General features: G+C 60.2%; 1 protein-coding gene across 3 annotated transcripts in view; it reads left to right on the top strand.

The window, feature by feature from the left end:
* Nucleotides 1-288: 288 nt before the first annotated feature.
* The window catches only part of Ralgds (ral guanine nucleotide dissociation stimulator), a 41,174-nt gene continuing 18,601 nt past the window's right edge, over nucleotides 289-22,861 (top strand). For 2 of the 3 annotated variants that reach the window (XM_027942408.2, XM_027942391.2), the window contains exon 1: nucleotides 21,714-21,902. In XM_027942408.2, coding sequence (XP_027798209.2) covers nucleotides 21,720-21,902 — 183 coding nt within the window. In that variant the 5' untranslated portion in view covers nucleotides 21,714-21,719. Of the gene's footprint in view, nucleotides 396-21,713; nucleotides 21,903-22,861 lie in introns of those variants that run through there. The other variant, XM_071601117.1, reaches the window with a different exon arrangement.

Genomic DNA, 22,861 nt, shown 5'->3' with positions numbered 1-22,861 from the left:
GTGCGCCCGACGCAGGGAGGCCGAGCGCGCCCCCGAGCTCGAGAGCGGGCCCGCGCCTCGCACCTGCGACGGCCGGGGCGGGGCCGGGGCGGGGCCGTGCTGTCCCCGCTGTCCCCGCCCACCCGGCCCGAGCCCCGGGAGCCCGGGAGGAACCGAGCGCGGGGCCCGAGCGGCCGGCAGCGCGGCAGGCGCAGACAATGGGAGCGGCGCTGGCGGCGACGGCGACGGCCGCGGAGCCCCGGGCCCGGCGGGGACGCGAGGCCGCGCCATGAGCCCCGCAGCCGGACGCCCCCCTGCGCCGCGCGCGGGCCGAGGCGAACGGTCTCTGCGAGCCCCGGGCCCGCCCTGGGGCCGGCGATGAGCTGCGGAGGCTGAGGATGATGGTAGATTGCCAGGTGAGTCCGCGCCAGCCGGCCAGCCGGCCGGCCGCCCGCCCGCCCGCGGGTGGAGGCGGCCCGCAACCCCCGCCCACGCCCACCGGGGGAGGGAGCCGGCGCCGCATCCACGCAGAGCGCGCGCTTACGCAGTTCCGCGTCCACCGCTCCTGGTACAATTGGGAAACTGAGCCAGGAAAGAGGCAGGGTCTCGAGGGACCGGCCAGGGCACGCCAGGTGGCAGAGTCCAGCCGCGAAGGAAGGGCTCCTGCTTCCTGGGCCGCGGCTCAGTCCTCCTTTGGGGTTTGCTTTGGGAATGAGAGCCCCTAAAATCCTGGGAATCCCCTGCCCACCCCCTCCAGGCGGGCTCTTTACTCTGGACATCCACACGCACGCCTACCACGCAGACTTCCTAGGTATCAGAAGATGGGACACTGGGGAGGTGACAAGGGAAAAGAAGGAAGAGGTTGGAGATTACCCTTAGGGGTAGAAGCAACATGCCAGGGATCCATTGCTTGGGAGGTGGGGACATACCCTGCTGATAGGCAGCTGGGTACTCAAGATTCCCCAGTATGCCTGGCATGGGACATTCCCAGAGCAGCCCGGAGAGGACAGGGCCAGGGTCCTGTGTCCACTACTCTGGACACCTAGAATTAGGTTAAGCAGTCCTTCCCTGGTGTGGAGGTGGCCACAGGGGAGGTCTTAGTTTCCCCTTTGAAAATTGGAGTGGTTGGCCTTTGTGACTCCAGGGTCCCACAGACTCCCAGAAGTTTCTGATGGCATTAGTTCTCCATCAGTGACCCACTGTCCACCAAGCCCCTTGGAAAATGCTTTGTCCTCTCTAGAGGTCCTTCTGAACACAGTAGGTGGGGGCCTTGGAGGACTGAGGACAGTAGGGGTCATGCAGAGTGTTGCCCCACACTGGACCAGCATCTCAGGTCCAGGGAAGAGACTGTCCCTGTTGGAGTCTGGGGTCCTCCTTTGGAAGTGGGCAGGGTCACTGTCCTAGCTGGGTGAGGAGGCCTCCTGAGTGAGCGTGACACCTCGGGCCAGCAGAGGGACACAGGGGAGCAAGTGAGGCTGCTGAGGTCCTTCCTGTTCCTCTTGGAGCCTTGGGTCCTGCTCCTTTGCCTCCTGGGGCCTGGGAGAGCTGCTGCCTTGACAACATCCAAACAAAGGTGTGTGTTTTGTTTTCTGGGTTTCTTGCCTGGGGCTGCAGTGCTAGTGCTGGCCACCAGGGGGCAGAAGTGCCAATGAAGAAAGTGCAGCCAGGAAAGAATGCCCAGGGTCATGGTCTATGTGCCCTGCCTTCCACCCAGGGACCTCCATCACTAGTATCCCTGCCACAGTGTGAGCTGCTCAGGGGTGTGGAGGGGCTCAGACCTCCTCTCATCTTTTCCCTAAATACTATGCCTGAGCACTCGCCCCAGGCAAGGACCATGTTGGTCCTGGATGTGACCCTTAAATTGACCGCCATGGGCCCTGCCCTCCAGGACCTGTGTGTATGAAGAGGCACAGGCGCTCTAGTTGTCCCTGGCTGTGTGGCAGCATCCCCCTAATTCACCTCTCACTACGTAGCAGGTGTGTGTGATTAGGTGAGGTCTCAGCCCAGCATATCTCCTCCAGGCCTCTCAGGAGGCTGGGCTGCAGCCTCCACCAAGGCTGGGCTGGAGAACGCACCTCTGAGCTTGTTCCGTGTTGGCAGGGTCCAGCTTGGGCTAGATCCCTTGTATCCATTGTCTGGGATCCTCTGTGGGGGTCATAACCTCTGTAGCAGGCATGATGTCAGCACTTGCTTCCCCAGAATGAGGCAACCAAGGAAAACCAAGACAGTTTTTTGTGAATCTTGGTAGTGGCCTCATGTCACTTACTGAATTGTTCAGAAATCCTGAACACAACCAAATCCAGTGCACCTCGGGAGAGCAGATTACTCAAGGACTTGTGTGCCAGGAGGCAGTCGTCACTGGGAGCCTTGGTAGGGTCTAAGATGAAGATTTGGATTTGAGCCTGAATGTATGGGGGGTCCCTGGGAGGCTTAGGCTGCAAGCTGTGATACAGGTTTGCTCACTTCTCACCCACCTTGGGTGCAGACCAGGAAATTACTTAGGAGCACAGCCCCAGAGCCAGGCCTGGCGTGGGTTGCATTCTGTGCTCGAGTCCTGCCTCCTTGTGTGTCTTCCACCTCTGAGTTTGTGCAGTGGCCACCGGGGACTTGAGCCCACCATCTCACACACACACCATCATTTCCCAGGGAAGCAGATGTTAGAGTGACTCCCATTGTATGTGGGGCAGGGGGATGGCCACAAGGAGGACAGGTGACCTGAATGACTTTGCCTCCTGAGCCTTGGGGCTGGGGATGTGGTATCCAGAGTCCCCTCAGGCAGCCCCTCCTCACCTGCCATCACCCACTTGCTTCCCTTCAGCCCATCACCACTGTCCCTGGACTTTTATGGACATCTGAAGATAACAGAGTCACGAAGGAATTCATTCATTCATTCAGATGGTACAGGTTTCCTGGCCTGGGCCACCAGAGGAGGCCATGAGGATCATTCCAAAAGGTGTCAGGGCTGGGAGAGGTGGTGTCCACCTGGGTGGGCGCTGAGAGGGCTTCTGCAAGGAGGCATCCCGTGGTCAGGGTTGGCTCTTCGCAGGTGGGGCCTGGTGTCTGTCACTGTCCTGGAGCTGTGATGAAGTGCCAGCTCCCCTCAGCAGGCCGGCACGCTCCCAGTCCTGGAGGCCACAGGTGTGAGGTCAAGGTGCGGCAGGGCTGTGCTCTCGGAGGGCTCCAGGGAGGATCCTTCCTGCTTCTTCCAACCTCTGGTGGCTGCTGGCAATCCCTAGCTCTAGGTCCTTGTCCTGTAAGTGCGTCACTCCAGGTGTGGCTCCACATGGCTGCCTCTGTGTGTGTGTCAGGTTTTCTGTTACTGTGAGGACACAGTTAGTGGCCCTCCCTAATGCAGTATGAAGTCACATTCATACTATCTGCAAGGACCCTATTTCTAAAAGAGGTCTCTTTCAAAGGTACCAGGGGGTCTTTTGGAGGGACACAGTTCAACCCATAACAAGTCTCAGGAATGGTTTACCTCCTAAAGGCCAGGTGTCCATGGGGTTGGAAAGCAGTGGGGATCTGAGGATGTGGCAGAATGGGCCCCTGGCTAGGGATTGTGGGGGCCTGACTGGGGCCTGCTTTGGCTGTTCCAGCAGCACCAGCAGATGGCGCTGTGACCCGTGTGGCGGCACTGGGCTGCTGCAGACAAAAGGTCCGGCTGGTAGCGTCCAGAAGGCAGCACCTCGCAGTGAACAGGCCCAGAGCACAATCAATTCTTGATGACACATGCAGAAGGACATCAAGCCAGCCAGGATAGCCATGGGGTGGTGGCTGGGTGGCTACTTGGTGAGGGAGGCTGGGGTGGGGAGGATGGCTCCTGTAGCACAGAGGATCACTTATTGCTGAGCCTGTATCAGAGGAAGGAACTGAAAGGAAGGCAGGGAGGGGCCAGAGCCAGGGCTGGGAGTTTGCATTCCTCTTTCTCTGCACCTGCAAGCTGAGACGGCCCTTCTCGGCCTTTCCAGGGGCGCTGCAGCTACATTACACCTGAGGTTTCCAAACAGCTCTCCTGTTACAGCAGGGCATCCTCAGGTCCCAGGTATGGGGGCCCATGGAAGGTGGCCACGGGCCCGGTAGGCTGTCCATGCAGGGCCTGGTGCTGCCCAGTTTGCCTTGCTATACCTGGTAGGGCTCAGCATGATCCTCCTAGAAATGCAAGAGGGGTAGGCCAGTGTGGGCTGAGGTGCAGCCTGGGCCCCCCACCATGGCCAGGGCTCCCGTGGACATCAGTGAGATGGGGCAGAGTGCCCCCGGGAGTGGAGGCCATTCTTGTCATCATCCCCCTGCCCCTTTCACCGTCTCAGCCCTGGGCTGCTGGTCCTTGGTTGATTCCCAGCAGCCTTCCAGGGGGGCTTTTGTGCAGAGCACCTAGGCCCCTGGCTCAGGGGGCGTAAAAAGACGGCGGAGCCGGGGTGTGGGGTGGGCAGCCGCTCTGTGGAAAGCTGTGGATGGGAGCCTTGGGACCTGGGGCCACCTTGGCTCTGCCATGAGCAGTGTAGCAGGTCACACTCCCACACCAAACAAGGAGCCATGTTCTGCAGGGTTCTTCCCAGGCCCGTGTATACCTCTGTCCTGGGCTCTGGAGGTACCTGTCATGAAAGCCCCTCCCACTGTCCCTGCACCTGGTCTTGCATATCTGCCTGGCACCCTGAGATATGCCAGACTGGCATCCTTGCTCTGGTGGGGACACCCAGGCACCCAAAGGGGAAGGGACTCCACAGCAAGGTGGGAACCTGTTTTCAGACAAGCCCCATCCAGGCCAGGCACCAGGGCTGGGACCACATTCCTTCCAGTTACAGTGGGCTTCCAGTGGTCAGGGCGGGGCAGGCAGAGCCCCCAAGGTGGGTCAGCAGTGACTGCAGATGAAGGCCTTGGGAGCCTCTCCTCCCTTCCCACCCTCAGGAAGACCTTGGACTCTCTCTCTCTGCATTTTCTCAGGTTCTTGGGTTAGAGCTTCAGAGGCTTCTAGGGCCAGGACTGGGAGGGGCCCTCAGGGAGTGGGGTGAGCTTAGGAACCCTCTGTGTCCCTTCCCAGGGCAGCTAGGCTGGGGTGAGGCTGTAGAGAGGAAAGGGTGTGGGAAGCATTACGGCACCCCCTAAAAATGACAAGCCCCAGAAGAAGAGATCGTTCCCGTGGCAACCTGAAACAGTTGCTAGGCAACTTCAGGCCCCCAAAATACTTGCCTGCAGGAAGGCTCAGGGCTAGGGGCTTTCCAGTGGCCTGTGTGTGGCCCACAGTTCTGAGTTTGCTAGGTATTTCTCATAGCTGGTCCACCGTCCGCCCCCTGGATCCTTCCTGAGGGAAACCCCGTTCTCTCCTGCTCCCCATCACCCCGCCCTGCCAGCCTCCTGACACTGGGCCAGTCCCCTAGCAATGGAGGCCATTTCCCGTATACCTTTGCCACAGTTGATGGTGTCGGAGTCAGAACATTCAGTCAGAAGGCACAGTGAATGGGGCCATGCCAGCCAGGTGGGGGATGGCAGGATGATGCCTTGCCCCCCCCAGCCCTGAGCTCCCTGGACGTGGCACAGAATGGTAGGGCAGGTGTGGCTCAGGTGCAGCCCTGCAGTAGAGCTGTGGTTCTGGGCCAGCTTTGAGACTGACTTTAGCGTGTTCCTTCTCCCTGGCCGCAGTTTCCCCATCTGTGTCCCATCTACCCCTCTTCTGGGGCCTTGGGTGCGAGGGTGGGGGCCAGGGCCTGCCCTCCACCTTGCCCAGTCCATCTCGGCAGCAGACCAGGCCCTCAGGGGAACACTGTGCCACACAGGCTGCGGAGCAGGACCCTGGGTGGGAATCCCAGCTTGTGCTTCTTACTGGGTGTCCTAGAAACCCTCTGCACCTGGTATGTCCCCTTCCCAGCCCCTGTCCTTTCCCCTCCCTGCCCAGGAGGAAAATACACACTCCTGCCTGCCTAAGGGGGTCAGGAGGCCTGGCCCTGTGGGCCCCACCTGTGTGCTGGAAGGCTGCCTGAGGACACAGGGTGTTAGCTGGGAGGGAGCAAGGCCCTGCAGCCCCTGCCGAGGGAAAGGGCCGACAGCAGAGGGAGGAGAGAGGGCAGATGGGGGCAGGCCAGGCAGGCTGGACCTCAGAGAGTGAGATGCGAGTCCACTTGCCCTCAGACCATCTCCCTGGGGATGGCAGTGAGGGGCGTGACTGTTGGTGACCATTGCACCCACAGGGTTTCCCTGTGCCCTGCAGAGCCAGGATTCTAGTCTGACTCAACTGGTCTCTGTGACCTTGGGCTATGACCTCACTCCTGAGCCTCCCTGGACAGGAGAGACATGCCCAGCTCCAGAGTCCAGAGGCTCTGGGACCCTCATCTCTTCTGCCTCTGCCAGTGCCAGGTGCATGTGTGATCACTGGGGCACCAGGTGGATTGCAAGTAGGCACAGGAGCGGGCTGAGGCTTGCAGATGGTGGCCTGGGAGGCGGAGTGCCCCATATTCATGCTGGATGCCCCCAGAGCACTCAGGCCAGCACCGTGAGCCACAGCTAGGGTAGGAAGAGCTTTGAGGGCACAGCCCTCACCCACCCTCTGCACCAGTTGGCCTCCTGGCCCTGTCTGGCGCTTGCATCACCACCTGCACAGCTGATCCCCTGAAGACTGCTCAGGCCCCAGCGGCGGGAAGGGGGGGCCTGCACCGCAGGCTGGGGCATCCCTTCTCCCGTCCTCCTTCCCTCTCTCTGGGCTGGGATCCAGAATCGGCTCCCCTGGGGAGGGAACCAGGCTCTTCTCTCTCCCTGCCCCCCCCAGTTGGCACGAACTCACCTCACACCAGCAGTGCCAAAGTGCACAGCACCGTGAGCGCCCCCCAGCCAGAGAGCAGACGCTGTGCTCGCAGGCTGGATGTGTGTCTACGCTCAGCAGAGGAAGGAGCCCAGGAAAGGAGGAAGCAGGACAACCCAGAGAAGCCGCCCTCTCCCAGACTGTCCCCTCCAAACTAATAGAAAATATATAACATAAACCATATTTTAAAAAATTGGAAATGCTTCAAAAAACCAAAGACACAGCCTCAAGGCCGCTTTGACAGCTTTTGTTGTTTGTGTGCCCTAGAAGATGGACCTCCTCCGCACATCACCTGAGGTCCCAGGTGCCCCTGCAACCTCTGTGTACCAAGCACCAGGGGAGGGGAGGGTGTGTCCAGTCAGGAGGACCCTTGGTCAGGGAGCGGCCCTGAGTCCAGGAGCTCCCCCTCCCCCCTCCCACTTAGGACTCCATCCTGACCCCAGGCGTCTTATTCCCAGGAACTTGGGGGTGGGGGCTCATACCCTTTTCCTGTAAATGTCAAGCTCAAACTGGAAGGGCCAGAAGGTGGGCTGGGGGGTTAAGCCCCTAGGGCTGCCACCACCTGAACTGAATCCATTCCAAAGAGATTCTTGCTCCCACCCCACCCATGTGGAAATGTGGCCCAGCCCTGATTATCTCAATCATCTGTCCCTGTCTGCAAGGAACAGCAGTCCCCAGGAGTTCTGGGCTGTGCAGAGGTCAAGGGGCTGGAGGAGGAGGAGCCCCAGCACCTCACCTGCAGAGGCTTAGATGTGGAATGTGTGGGGTGTTCCTATGGCACCTGCAGGCCCTCCACAGGTGCAGGGATGTCTGTCCCCCCACACCCAAGGCAGGTGGCCAGTCTTGGGGAGCTGGGTGCAGGCAAGAGACAGGGACACGTGCCGACCCTGAGTCGAATCCACTAGTGTTTTCAGACAAATGCTGAGTGGGTGGCCCCGTCTCGGGGAGCCCCACCTGATCCCACTTCTCTGGGGCCATGTCCAAGCTCCTGACCCTCTAGCTGCCCAGAGCTGGAGTTCAGGGGTGAGGCAGCCCACCTAGACTGAAGCCCTGTGTGGGCAGAGAGGTGACAGCTGAGGCTGGGGGCAGGGCCAGGCAGGTTGTGCCCATGGGAAGGGCTGAGCTGGCAGCACCGCCCCCTGTTCCTCGGAGCAGACGCTTGAAGTTCTTTGGGTTTCCAAGAGGATTTCCTCCCCAGGAGCTGGGCCCAGGGATCCCTGGTAGAGCACGAGCCCCCGCCCCTTCGACAGCCCTGCCAGGGGCCGGCAGTGACAGGCACAGGAGCTGGCTGCAGGCGCTGGGGAATGTGTTCTGGGTCACATTCATTTTTGGCAGATGTGCAGGGCAAGGTTGTACATCCAGGGCCTCTGGGCCTGCAGGGGCAGGCTGTGCTCCTGTCCTGTGACGGACATGAGGGGTGTGCACATGGTGTGTGTGTGTGTCTGTCCTGGGAGCATCTCCCTGACTTTGGATGGCCATGCCTAGGTTTGAGAGATGTGTGTCAGGGTGGGCACATACCTGGGTTCTGCACGCTGTAGGTGGCTAAGGAAGCTCACGTGAAGGGACGAGTAAGGCTGCATGTGGGGACACCTGGCTGGGGCCTGGGGATGGAGAGCCCATGATCCCAAGTGTGTGTGTGGGGGGGGGGGGGATGCGCGCGCACGCACATGCATGTGACTTTGCTTTTTCAAAGCATCGAGCCCAAGCCTTGGCCATGGGGAATCCTGACATCTCAGCACTGCCCTTAGCCCCTGAGTGTCAGTTTATCATCTGGTCAGTAACTGTGCGCAGCTCCCGGGTTGTGATGGTGAGAAAGTGCTTGGCACGGTGCCTGGGACACATAGACAGAGGCTAGGGACAGGCAGCTTCTGGGCTTCACAGCCCAAGGCACCGCCACCTCCCAGCCTGGGGGATGTCCTTGCTGGAAAAGGACTGTGAGAAAGAGGGCAATGGGCACCAGCCCCACCTCCCAGCAGCCAGCTGAGTCCCAAGCCCTCTCCAGAGGCCAGTACAGCTTAGGAGGTCCCCTTCTGAGAGGGTAGCCCTGCTTCCCAGGCCCGAGCAGCAGGCTGGTAGCAACCCTGGGCACACAGTGTCCCTGGCACAGCAGGCAGCTCCTGCACCACAAGGGCCCATTTGTCCTGACTCTTCTGGTGCCGGGTGACCAGGCCTGCTGGACACAAGTGCCTGACCGTGAGCTCAGCCCTGCACCCTCTGCCTCTCCAGGCTAAGCCAACGGCGGGGACCCACTCCCCAAGAGCTGCTCCTGGCCAGGAATCTAAGGGGGCATCCCCTGCACTGAGCCAGGGCAGGTGGGTGGACATCCAGGGTAGGCTGGCTTCCAGGAACCTCTAGGCCCAGCTTCTAAGAAAAAGGGCTCCTGCTTCCCAGAAGGCCTGGCTGCACCTCCTCCCACCCGCTGCCGGGCTCTCCTGCCTCTGGCTCTCAGCCTGGCTCTGGAAGGCCCGTCCGTGGGGATGGCTGGGCAGGCACGTGGACCCTTCCCTGCGGCCGCTCAGCTCCCTCCAGCCTTGCTCAGCTTCCAGGCTCCCCTGGTGACCTCCCAGGAGGAATTCTGAATATTCTAGCGTCCAGGCATTCTGAGGCTGCAGGAGCCCTCAGGACCATGGAGTCCACTTGTTGATGTGGGCATTTGGTCAGAGCCCGCTGTGTGCCGGGGACCAGGCCAGGCAGCTGTGCGTGGGCAAGAGTCCCTGCTCTCTAGGATCTTCCGTCCCAAATCCCCACCTGCCCATTTTAAAGAGGGAAGGAGCCAGGGTTGGAACCAGTGCTCCTCCCTCTGGTGTGTGGTTGTGCCGACTCACCCGTTGGCCTCTCACGGTGGCCAGGCCCTCCCCAGGCTAGGCTTCATGCTGGGCGCTTGGGCATAGATGGGAGAACAGCACTCATGTGGCTGCCCAGGGAGCTTCGTGCCACTCTCTGTGCCCGAGGCAGGAAGCAAGTGACTCCACAGTAGATGAGTTATTTTTCAGGGCCCTCCTTGGAGCCCCCACCCTGCTGTTCCCACAGCTCACCTGGCCCTGAGGAGGTCACGCAGTCCCCTCCCTGTGCCAGTGCCCCTGCCCTGTTCTGTGGCCGCCTCACTTTCAAGCCTGTTTCACATATTACACCCCCAGGGGCAGAGGTGGTTTTTATCAATTTTGTTCCCTGAAATATCGCCAGCCCTGGAACAGTGCCCAACACCTAGTAGGTGCTCGGTAAATTCGTGCCACAACCACGCACGCGAACGGTCATTGTGCCCCGGGGCGCTCTGTTGTATTTAGATGGTGCCAGCTGTGAATCCTGTTGCCCGTCCTCTACACAAACAAGTTGACAGTGCTTAGAGACTCGGATGGCCACCCGACATTGCTACAGTACTTCAGACGCGGCTTGCAGCAGTCTCGTCCAGTTCTGAATTAAAAGTGAGAACCCAGTCCCTCACGGTGCACACCTGTGATCCCAGAGACTTGGGAGGCCGAGGCAGGAGGACCCCAAATTTGAAGCCAGCCTGGACAACTTAGCAAGACTCTGTTTCAAAGTAAAAAGGGCTGCTGTGTGGCTCAGGAAAGCCCCTGAGTCCAATCCCCAGGCCTCGAAATAAAAAGGGCCCGTATACTGAACACGCGGCCCATGCAGGCCCCATCCTAGGCGCTTCCCAACGGATATTCCTTTCACTCTGCAGCCTGTTTGAGGCAGATTTTAGTCCCCTTTGTGGGCTAAGACCAAGGTGCAGCCAGGGACAGTAAGCGCCCAGCCTGTGACAGTCTCACCCAACAAGCACATGAGCAGCTGGGGTTTAGACTTGAACCCCCAGCCCACAGCTGCTCCTGGATACTTCCCGCTGGGCCTTGGGACTCTCAGGGCTTCCTGAGGGGCAGGCCCAGCGTGGGGTAGGGAGCTGCCCGTGCCCTTGGTGCTGCTGGATCCTCGGAGCCCTGGCTTCTGGGTGAGCCCCGGGACCAGTGGCTCCTAGAGGGCAGCGGGCAGGCAAGCAGGCGGGCGGGCAGGGACCTGTGGTGGGTGAGTCAGCCCAGGGGTTGCGGTTCCGCCCAGGGCAGGGCACCCTCAGCTGCCAGGGCAAGCGCAGCCCCGTGTGGCCTTTCCCAGCTCCCGCAGCCTCTGCAGGGGCGTCCTGTGTTCGCACCATCCCCAGGGGCCCTGTTCTCCTTGGCCTGGAGCAGGGGAAGGGGCCACCCCATTGAGGTATGCAGCCTTCCACCAGTCCCTCTGAGACTCTGTCCCCACCCTATTGGCCTTCCTGTAAACCAGGACCCTGAGGTCCTCCCTCTGCCCAGAGAGGGCACCAGGAAGGTCAAGTCACAGGCAGGGCAGATGGAAATGCCAGTTGCGAGTCCAGGTGAGATCAGAGCACTGCTCTGCTGTGTGACTCTGGGTGAGTTTTGTTGTCTCTGAGCTGCTGCCCCAGGCCTGTCAGCCAAACCCACGTCAACCCTGGATGATGAATGTCATTCCCTCTGGCAGTGCCTGGCAGGAATGCTGTGGTCCAGTTAGGCACCAGGGTTGGGCCGCAGTGATCAGGGATCGAGGAAGTCAGAGTCCTGAGCCTGGGCCTAAGTGGGACAGACCACTTGCCCCAGCCCAGCATCCACAGCCCCACCTCTGCCTGTGTTTTGTGGGTCACAAATCTGTGGGGTTTTTGTTTGTTGTGTTATTTTTGTGGTTCTGAGGATTGAACCCAGGGCCTCAAACACACTAGGAAAGCACTGAACTGCACCTCCAGACCTTTTTATTTGGTTTTTAGACAGGGTCTCACTAAGTTTCCCACTCTGGCCTTGAGCTTGACATCCTCCTGCCTCAGCCTCCCAAGAGGCTGGGATTACAGTCACGTGCCACATTGCCCAGCTTACAAATCATTTGTGATCTTTAACTCAGTGCAGAGTAAAGAATAAAGGAAAATAAGCAGCCTGGGGCCAGAGCAGGCTTACGTCTGAACTTGGCACTGATATGCTGTGTGACCTCAGGCAAGTTGTTTGCTCTCTCTGGGCCTCAGTGACTATGGCATCACTCTACACAGATGGCTGTGTAGAGAAGTGCTTTGTTCTCACTGAAGGGTGCTAAAGGCAGGGCTCTGAGGAACAAAGGGCATCAGGAGCTACTCTGCCTCCAAAGCTTCTAACTGTGAGTGGGTAAGCAAGGTACAGATGAGTTCAGAGCCCTGGTCCCTGGGAGTCTAGCAGTCAAAGCCTCAGAGGCCTGGATGCACCCTGCACCCGCCCCGGAGCTAGGTGTGTCTCCTGCAGGGTGCAGCACGCCCCTCCATAGCAAAGCCAGCCTGGCCGGGAGTGTGTGTTGAGTGACTTCATGATGGACCCAGTTCCCAGAAACCAGGGAAGGGAGCTGGGTTTGACCCCCTGCAGGACCCAAGTCAGGTCAGCAGGCTGCAGGAAGAGGAGCTGTCTGCTTCCTGGACAGGATGTTGTGCTGAGTAAACAGCTCATGGAGGAGTCACTGTTCCAGCTCTGAGTCACAGCTCCTAGCGACGGCCACGAGTGTTTACAAACAACGGCTCGCACCGGCCAGGCCTGCCCCCACCTGGAAGGGGAGCAGAGCCCCGATGCAGTAGCTGGCCCCCAGGAAAGGCTGGGCCTGCGTTTCCAGGATTCTGGCCTGTGTTTCCAGGATTCTGGCCTGTGTGGGCATGGCCAGTGCATCATCCCGGGGCCAGCTGGCTGGGGGCAGAGCACCTTGGCCACCTGCAGCACTGGCCAGGTGCTGCCGGGCAGTGCTGTCTTCACTGCTCGGGACCTGAGTGGTGGGGGTGCAGGCGGAGCTCCCCTGGCTGACCCCAGCCCCCAGCCGGCTTGTCTCCGTTCCAGGCAGTGACAGTGATGTGGTGCATCATGTGGCACCAGGCCGGCTGGGAACAAAGGGCCTGCTCTCCCCCTCGCTGGGGGGGTGGTGGCGGCCACTGGCTCCTCCCCTCCTGATGGGCGCCACCCATCCTGTGGCTCCTGCGTTTCTGAGCAGCAGCTGGTCCTGCCTCTTTGGCTCTGTGATTCAGGCCCTTGGGCCTTCCCAGCCCTTCCCAAGCTCAGTGTCTGCCGCCCCAGGGCACCTGGCCTTGCTGGGAAGGAATCGCCTGGGGCGGCCCCAGGCCAGAGGTTGAGGGGAGAACCCCAGGGCCATGGACTTGGGAAGCCCGTGGCTCTTAGAGAAGGACAGGGAGCCTGTATTGGAGATGTGGGCCTGTGCGGGGCCTGGTCCCTGGTGGCGCTCAATAAATGCCTGGCCATCAGTGGCACTAACACACACCCAAAAGCAGACTGGTCCCTCTTGGTCCCCTGCCCCTCCTCTGCTCATGAAGCTGGGTGCCTCCTCTGCAGGCCTCTCTTAAGCCCAAACACGTGGCTGCGGTCGACACTCCTTTCCAGCCCCCTCACCCTTTCCGTGGCACTGGGCCCAGAAGTCACACTTCACCGACAAAGAAACTGAGGCAGAGGGAAGGCCCTCCAACCTCCCGCCTTGCGTCCAGAAGCTCCCTAGTAAACCTGCCACTGCAGCCCAGCCTCGCCAAGCCACGCCCACTGTCACGTGTCCAAGCCTTTAATGATGGGGGGAGAGACTGAGGGCAAGGACAGTCCAGCTCTGGGGGAGTGGTGGGGTGCAGATCTGTGAGGCCTGCCAGGGCTCAGCCCCTGGGGACCAGCGCCTGCGTGCCTGCCACCCCTAGCCTCCCCTCTCCGGGGCCGAGCACCCTCTTGTGTTTGCTTTTACATCAGCAGACACCCCGAGTTCCCCCAAGTGGGGGCCCCACTGCAGAGCCCCCCAGTGGGAGCCAGGCCGAGGCACTCCTGGTGCACTGGCCGCACCCACCAACGTCTGCTGTCTGTCCAGTGTGGGCCACTGTACAGGACCCCTCCGTGCTGCAGAGCCCAGACCGCGTGCACAGCCTCCGCAGGCGTGGCCACATTACATCACCCTACATCACCCGTGCCCTTGTGCCCGTTTTCCAGATGAGAAAGCAGGCCCAGAGGCCTCCCTGCTTCGTCTGGCGAGGGGGGCCTGAAACCCAGCCGCGGCAGCTCTTCAGCCTGCTGCTTTCATAGGGTTGAAGGTCAGCGTGGCAAGAGACCTCGGTGACGCTGACCACAGGAGACATGGCCTCAAGCCTGGAAGGAGCAGGACGCTTGTCAGTGAAGAAGAGGGCGGGGAGGGGCAGGCTGGCAGGGACAGCCAGGACTGGGGTCACAGTGTCACAGGGGTCCTAGAAAGCTGCTGGGAACAGCCAAATGCTGAGAATACAGGGAACAGCCCGGTTCCAGGCAGGGACCTGTGTGGAGGCTGGGATCAGAGCTGGCCTAAGTGGCCGGGCCTGGGCAGGTGAGGATTTGGATCTTCCAGGTGGGACAGAAACGGATGGGGGTGTTTGTGGGGCGGGGCTGCTCCAGGGCCCGCCTGCCTGAGACCCCAGGCTCCATTTCTCTGATCCCCTCCTTGCCCTGCCTAGCTCCCCTACCCCTGAGTGCCCACCCATACCTGAGAGTCCCCACCCGGGGAAGTTCTTCCTTCCTGGAAGGAGGCATGCAGGAGCCCTCTAGGGCGAGAGCTCAGGGGCGAGAGAGCTCCAGCTCCTCTGCTGGGAAGGGGAAGGAGGAGTTTAGATTTGAGTTTGAAACTCCTGCATGTCCCCCCCCCCACCCCCACCATCACGGATCAGGAAACCTGCAAGTCCCCCAGGGAGGCAGCACCTAGCAGGGACAGGAACTGGGTCTTGCTCCCTGGCTCAAGTGCTTGCTCAGCCAGGCCCCTGCACCTCGCAAAGCCACCGGAAGAGGATGTGAAACCCTCAGAGGAACAGGGTGCTGGCAAGCTGCGTTGGACGCGACACGGGGTCCCAGCCATCCCCACCACGCCCTGGGCCCCGATGTGCCTTCTGGAGGGCTCCAGAGCCCCTGCCTCCGTGGCCCTGCACCTGCAGCCCAGTGTCCTCCACTCGCGCCCAGCATCTGGGCAACCTCCTGGCCAGGGTCTCAGGAGGGTAAGGAAGTATGCTGGCTTCTCAGCCTGCCTTCCTGGGACCCCTGGGAGGTCGTGGGCGGGCCCTGGCTCCCAGGCCTCCATTTCTGTGTCCGGCAGGCGCGTGGGACTCCTCCGAGGCTTGTGACGCCTGGTTTGCAGCCAGGGGAGAAGGCAAGAGGAGGGAGCAGGATGGCCCTGACCCAGTGTCCCTTTCTCTGCCCCCCCTTTCTCCCCACAGCGCAGCCTCCAGCTGTTTGCCAGCGTCCTTTCCAAAGTGCTGGCAATGGTGGTGATGCCCCATTTTTAGTCACTACCAGTGACGTGAGCAGCTGGCAACTCCAGCTCAGTCCCCCAAGTTAAAGTGAAATCCCAAGTTGGCTGCCAGGGACAGGGGAGCCCTGCAATCTGGTGGGCAGGGCCAACTTCCAGGAGAAGTAAGGGGCTCTCCTGCCTCCTCCCACGGCGCCCGCCACTGCAGGGCTCACAGGTGGCGAGCCCTGTCCTTACCACAGTCCCTGGACAGGCAGAGCAGTGGGCACAGGGCCTTGGGCAGCAGAGGAGAGAGTCCAAGAGGAGACGTTAGGGCCAGAGCTGCTCTACCCGCGTGGGACAGCCCTAGTCACTCATCCTTGGCTGCCCCCTGGCCTGGTACAAGCCAGAATTCCTAGCCCTACCCGTCACAGGAGCAGGTATGACAGCCATGTGGGTGACACTGGGCCTAGGCACTTGAACACTTGACTCCACTGGGGCAGGCAGGCAACAGGCATACTGGCTGAGGGCCTCCTGGGGAGCCCTCTGTCCCCCAGGCTCCTGCCCTGCCATGGCCCGGGAAGCAGGCCAGGCCCATGCCAGATCCGCCCTGCCCAGGGGGAGGAAAGGCTCTGTGTTCTTTGCTTGCATCTCAGTGGTGACTGCCAGACGGTGGGCTGTTGCCCGCCATGCCACCGTCCAAACCCCCATGCCTTGGCCGATACCCCTGCTGGCACCCGCCACCGAGGTGAGTCTGAGCGGGGAAGCCGGGTGGGTCACAGCCAGGGCCGGGCTCAGGCGCCGGCTTCCTGAGCTCCCTGTCCTTCCTTGTCAGAACAGGTCCAAGGAGTCTGACTGGAGGCTGCGGGAGCCTCAGACTCCTCCTCAGTGCCGGGGAGGCGGTTGGGGATGTCACTCTGGCTGGCCTTGACGCCTGTCCTGGCCCCAGTGGGTCAGTGCAGGGTGGCCTTGGCTGCCAGCTCCGGGGCTCTTCTCCTAGAGTGCTTCTTGTATTCCCGCGGCTCCGCCCCGTCTTACCTCTGCAGCTGGTGGCTCTATCAATATCGCATCCCCATCTTCCTAACAAGAACTGGGGTTCAGGGAGGTGAGGCTGAGGCTAGAAGAAGACAGAGCAGGAGCTTGAACCGGAATCTGGACTTCAAGTCAGAGTCTGCCCCCTGGGGCTGGTCCTCTGGTCCCTGTTGTGTGGTGACAGATTCCAGCTGGCACAGGATGCCCGCTGGCTGCCCACCCTCCAGGGAAGGGCAGATGACAGGGTGTGGAGTGTTGGGTCCCTGCTGGGTGTGATGGGCACTTTTCAGACAGTGTGTTCTGACTTCTGCTGCCCTGCACAGCTTGGGACCAATGTCACCACCTCCCGATCCCAGGCTAGGGGATAAGTTTGGGGCTAAGACTGTGGGACCCCCTGTGGTTGGTGTCTTCCTCAGCCACACCTGCTAGTGCTCCCACGCTGCTCCCTGCCCCCACCGTGGCGTCCCTGGGAGGGCTGAGAACTGTCCCTCTGTGGTCTCCCTGTCCCTCACCCTCTCTTTTGTTCCCAATTCAAATCAGTCTCCTTTTCTGTCTGTCCCCTCTGCCTCTCTCCTCCCCTCTTCTGTGTCCCTCCACCTCTGGCCAGCCCATCCCAAGTTGACACGGTGGTTCTCAGGTGTAGGCCTCCTGCTCAGGGAATGAACAGCCAGCCCTCAGGGATTAAGGGACAGTTGTCAGCCGTCCCAGCCCCACCACGGGCAGCACTTCTCTTGGTGACCCCTGGACTGCCATTTAGCTCTGCTCGACACCTGAAGAGCCAGCGAGCTGGGCTGCGAGCCCTCTTTCCAGGAGGCAGCAAGGCCCCACGTGCCCCTCGCTGAGCCCCCGCCTCCAGGTCCCCAGCCTGGGCCGACTCCAGGCTCCAGGCTTTGGTGGAGCCCTCGACAGGAACGCCCTGTGAGGTCAGACTGGGGTGATGACCACCTCCCATCCCTCCACCCTGTGCGGCCTCCCCGGGGCTTCAGTTCCCACTTCCTGACCAGCTCGGAGTTCCACCTCAGCCCCCAGAGACACCCCTGCCAATCCTGGGGTAGGAGGAGGCCACTGGTGGTCCCCAGAACTCGGGCACAGAGGAGGCGGGGCCCAGGGAGGCCCTCCCGTTGTGCTGGGCACACCCCTGCTCACCCAGGTACGTCACGGCCTGCCAATGATGTGTGCTCACTCACCCACACAGGGCCACCCCAGGACCCAGGCAGTCCAGGAATGGTGATGTCCCTGCCGGGAAATGACAGAGGGGCTTGACCTGGCCACACCCTGTGTCTTCCCCGTGCTCTAAATGTAGAACTCCAGGCAGACGGGGGTGACTCCACCTGCCCGGCAAGAGGAGAAATGCTTTTCCACCCACGCCCAGGCTGCGTCTGGAGCCTGCTGTGCCCTGCTGGCTGTGCCCAGTCCAGGCTGGAGGGCTGATACCCAGGCTGTGGTTGCCCCCATGTTGCCTGCACCCAGTTCTTGCTCCTCACTGCTGCCTGCACCCCAGGACTGGAACACTCTTCCCTGGGACCAGTGTAAACGCAGGCCTGGGTCCTGGCTGGAACATCCACGGGGTGTGGTGGGTGCACCAGCTGTCAGGTGCTCACCACAGGGAAGGCGGCAGGCTTCCAGCAGAGCCGGAGCGCTCTCTGGGGACCTGCAGCAGTTGTATGTGAGCCTTGCTGGGTGGGCTTTGAAAGGTCAGGACCCCTCTGGATGCTGTGTTCTGGGAATCCACTGATGTGCAGGGACAGGAGACAGACATAGCCATTGGGCCCGAGTACACCTTTCCTGTGAGCCAAGGTGGACTTTCTGCAGCCAGTGAGTGATGGTCAGTGCCCAGGTGTCTGTGGCAAACTCCAAGCCCATGTCTCAGCTAAAGGGAGCAGGGGCCGTCAGCTCCCGCCTGGCCTCTCAGGGCATGTGGGAACACAGACCTGGTGTGGTCAGGTCATCTGACGTTACAGGAGAAGCCGGAAATACAGATCTTTATATGAAGTCACCTGACCTTTTACTGTTGGCTGAAAATTTTTAAAACACTTTGCAAGCCAAACAAAACACACGTGTGGCCAGACTCAGCCTGGCTCTAGTCTCCAGCTGTCAGTTCACAGCCTTGAGAATTTCCCTTCGAGGAACATCGCGGCTGCACAAGATCCACACAGCTTTGTTCTCGGGGTCTGTCATGCTCTACCCCCCAAGGAAGGGCAGATGCACTCCCAGGGTGGGGGGCTGGGGTATGATGAGGGAGGAAGGGAGAGACACTGCTCCCTAACCTCCCACTTCCCCAGGGGGACTCCCTGTGCTCCCCCTGGTTCTGCTTGCTTCTAGCAGGTACCCCAAGTGCAAGGGACAGCATTAGCCTTGTGCTCAGGCCTTCCCAAGGCCACTGGGGCTGCACACAGCCACCACCCTCCTCTGACAGCACCGTCTGGACATTAGGACTCACATTCTCCCAGATGTCCACTGCCGGCGCCCAAGTGGGGCCACCAGCCTTTTCTGTCCTGGGTACAGAGTGAAGTGTCACTGCCTTGGCTGGGGTCTGAAGTCTGTGGCCCTCTTTAAGGCTGCAGGGAGTTTAAGGGGCATAGGAGGGTCAGTCTCCAGTTGAGCCCTTCTTGTTGATTGTTATTGTGCATAAGTCCAAACTGACATGAAAATAGAAAAATGACATAAAGACACTCAGCTTTAACAGCCTGTCCCCGTTTCCCACCATCCCGCAGTGGACAACATTTACAAATCCCAGGCACATCATTCCAGTCACAGATACTACAGTACGTGACTCTAATAGTAACCACAGTGCCATTATCACACTTAAAAATGATTATGTCTGATGACCTCAGATATCCAGTAGTGTTCAAATACAGTGGTCACTCCTTATCAGCAATTTTGTTTTCTATGGTTTCAGTGTCCCAAGGTCAACCAAGTTCCCAAAAAATTAAACAGAAGATTCTAGAAATGTAAAACTGAAGAGTTTTATATTTCATGCTGTTCTAAGCAGCATGATGGAATCTCTCACTGTCCCTTCTACCCACTGGAACATGAAATCATCCCTTCATCCACTGTATCCACACTGTATACGCCACCTGCCTGTTAGTCACTGAGCCGCCTGGTTATCAGATTGATGTGCAGTATTGTAGTGCTTGGGTTCAGTATTGTCCTCAGTTTCAGTTATCCACTGGGAGTCTTGGACGGTATCCCCCTTAGATAAGGAGGGTCCATTGTAATCACAGTTGTCTCTCTCTCTCTCTCTCTCTCTCTCTTTTTTAAACTGTTGCCTTGTTCAAATCATGATCCAGAATCCATGTCTTGCATTTGATTGGTGTCACTTCCCTTCTGCTAATGTATAGTCGTCCCCCCCCCCAGGTGTATTTGTTGAAGAAACTGGTTGTTTGTCTGTAGAGGTTTGCACAACCTGGCCTTCGGAGGTTGCGTTCTAGTGTGCATCTAACATGTCCCTTTGTCCCCTGTGAGCCCCTCAGATGTTGGTTCCATGCAGAGGCCTTTCTGGATGCCTTGGGTTTTGGTGAGCACATGTGCATGGTGCTGTCCTTCCATTGTGACACATGCTGTCCTTGTCTCCTCTTTCAGATGGTCCTGTCCTTGGTAAGGGATCTACTTGTGAGGAGAATTCTGAGGGAGGGTGTGTTCACGTGAAGCCTCGGGAGAGGGTCTTGTATGCAGGAGGTGCCCAGGGAGTCAGCCTCTAATGGTGTGGCCACATCTCAGGCTGCAGGGGTGAGGCACTGGGCACCCACACTAGGCAGGAGCTTCTGTTTGCTGCCTCAACAGCTTCTACCCCTTAACAAAGGTGACTTCCTGGGGCAGACGGGAGTCACAGGGTAGGAAGGGAGCTGGGCTTCCCTGGATCTTAGGGTGTGTCTATGTATGCATCAAGAACCATAACAGGCTCACCAGAGGGGAGCTTTGTAAAATCCGCAGACACCAGCCAGAGGGACTGGCTAGTAGACGATGGGGACCCCTGCATCCATGATGCACAGGCAGGTGGTGGGCCAGGAGGCGGTCAGGCCAGCCGTTGGGGGATCCTCCCCCTCTCCAGCCTCCTTGGGCCACCCCACCCAAACCTTCAAGGCTGGAGGGGTGGCAAGGCCAGGTGCATCAGGACTCACTGGAGGGGGCAGGGGCTCACCTGGGGAGAATGAGTTAAGAGAGGGGCAGGCGATCAAGCCAGCTGGGCAGGTGCTGGAGCTCAGAGAACCTGGCTCAGGAGCAGGTGGGAAGAGGCTGTGCCCAGGGCCATGTGCAGGTCCCCAGTCCCTCCTCTGATGTGCCCACCCACCTCACCCTCCATGGAGGCAGGACTGGGATGCTTCCTTAGCAACCTCTGGGGATCTGAGTCCCATCTTAACTTTTTAAAACAAAACACCATTTAATACACATACCTGGTTACAAAGACATTTTAGAAAAACTAGAAAATGTAAGAACACAGCCCCACCTGGAAATAACCAGCCATTCTGTGGGGTCACAGGGCTAGGGTGGCTTCCTTACCTCACAGCTCCAACAGAAGTGTGGGGCTGGGCACAGTAGGTGCGCAGGGAGTGCTTGTGGAAGGTGTGCTCTCCACTGCTCTCTCCTTTTACACATAGAGAAACAGGCCCAGTGGTTTGGGACAGTTGTGGAGAGGTGGTTGACATTGCAAGGGCTGCTGACAGAGATCCCCACCTCTGTGAAGATGGCACAGGTGCAAGGAGGAGACTGAATGTGAGGAAGGAACCCATTCATTCACCCATTCTACACGTGTTCTCCAAACCTGGCCTGGTCCTGCTTCCCTCCTCCCTGCCTGCCAGAAAGAATAGCTGAGGCTCCCTGGCTCTGCCAGGGAACTACTGCCCCAGTTCCATGAATGCTCAAGCCACCAGCGGCTCCAGCTGACCTGGCTAGGGGCCAGGGGCTCTGCCAGGCATCTGTAGCTCTAGATCCCTCCCTCCTTGGGTATTGCAGGCCTCAGCCCACTCTCTGGTTCTCTCCCGGATCCCTGGCTGCCCTTCCACCTGGACCCCTTCTGGGGTGGCCATAATACCCAAAGGGGCTAGACCTTTTTCTAGAAAGGGTAGGGCACCGTCCTCCCTCAGCTCCACACCACACAGCCCAACGCTGCTGTGTACCGAGGCCACTGCCACAGTTCCACTGCTCTTGTGAGCACATAGCCACACCACGCGCAGGCATCGGCCCGGTGCCGCACGTCATGACCCAATGCCATCCTCCCAGCCGCTCTTTGAGGAAGTCGTTCTCGTTACCCAAGTTTTCCAGATAAAGAAACTGAGGCTCCGCGCTCCGCGAGGTTAAGCAACAGCGGGGGGTGGGGGTGGGGGGGCACACTAGGGAGGGGCTTCACTGGACTCGGAGGAGCTGGGCTGACTTCAGCACACCTTGGCAAGACGCATCTCACGCATGCAGCACACCCACTGCGCCAGCGCGTACGCGCACCCGCGGGCCGGCTCCGCCGAGTGCCACGGTGCTCTGGCACACGCGCCTCGTCTGGCCGGCCCCGCCCCTCGCCCGTGCCGGTCCCGCCTCCCTCCTGGGTCCGCCTCCTCCTGGGTCCGCCCCCTGCCTGACATCAGCGGGGCCGGGCCGCGGGCGCAGAGCGCAGGCAGCGCGGAGCCGGGCCGGCCCCGCGCCCGCGCCGCCCGGGGTCCCGCGGCCCGCCGGCCGCCCGCGCCGCCACGAGCAGTCCATGGTGCAGCGCATGTGGGCCGAGTCGGCCGGGCCCGCGGGCGGCGCCGAGCCGCTGTTCCCGGGCTCCCGGCGAAGCCGCAGTGTGTGGGACGCGGTGCGCCTGGAGGTGGGCGTCCCCGACAGCTGCCCGGTGGTGCTACACAGCTTCACGCAGCTGGACCCAGATCTGCCGCGCCTCGAGGTGGGTGAGCTGTGTCTCTCAAGGGAGGACTGGACGGCGGCCCAGCGTCCTTAGCTGGCCACCTCCCTTCACCGTAGGTGCGTGGGTTGGGGGTTCCTTTTGCAGTAACCCCCTCCTCTTTCCATCCCCAAGGCAGCAAGGTGGGCATGGCGGCTGCTAGCACGCCTGTCTAGCTGTTCAGGTCGAGAGCTGGGTTTGCTCAAGCCCAGTGTGGCGACCCCAGCTCCCGCAGCTCAGGTAAACCTTTTCCCTGGGCACTGTCACCTTTTTATGCCTGTGGCCTGTGATCTTGCCAACCGCAGGGGCCTGGCCTGCTAGGGCCTGCTCCACATTGGTAGACTTCACAGTGCAAGTGCCCAGCAAAGGGTTGGGGTGGCTGAATCCTGTAATCCCCAGGTGGCTAAGACTGCAGGGGCCTTCTGGAGCAGATATGGGTCTGGCCTCCTGGAACCCATCAGTGCTGCTCAGCAGGCAGGGGAACAAGGCGTGGTTAGCTGGTCTACAACCTGTGGGACCATGTGTCTAGGCAGTGAGAGGACAAGACCCTTGACCAAGGGTGTGATTCATTTGAGCCTGATTAGATAACATGCCTGCATCCTTAATCCACAAGGATTTGGGAGGATTCAGAGAAGGGGGCTCACTCGCCCATCATGGATAGAGGAGGAGTACTGGGTGAGGGCTGGCACTCCTGTTTCTAATGTGCCCAGAACAGGGGCAGGGCACTGGGACGGTGGGTGATGTCCTCTGCCTCAGCCTGACTGCACCTGATGTGCATCAGGGGTAGTGGAATGAGAAGCAGCCCCCTCACTCCTCTGCCTAGACAAGGCCTGGACAAAGCATGTTTTCTTGCCCAACTTGGGAGCTCTGTGGGGGAACCCCAGGCCCCGGAGAACTCCATAGCTTGGCTGGTGTTCAGACTAGGTGTGCTGCCGGACCCCCATCCACCCAGCACTCTTGGT

The sequence above is a fragment of the Marmota flaviventris genome, chromosome 13 (assembly GCF_047511675.1).
Source record: "Marmota flaviventris isolate mMarFla1 chromosome 13, mMarFla1.hap1, whole genome shotgun sequence".
NCBI lineage: Eukaryota > Metazoa > Chordata > Mammalia > Rodentia > Sciuridae > Marmota > Marmota flaviventris.
The sequence above is the reverse complement of the archived record's forward strand: the minus strand, read 5'-3'. Positions and strand labels throughout refer to the sequence as shown.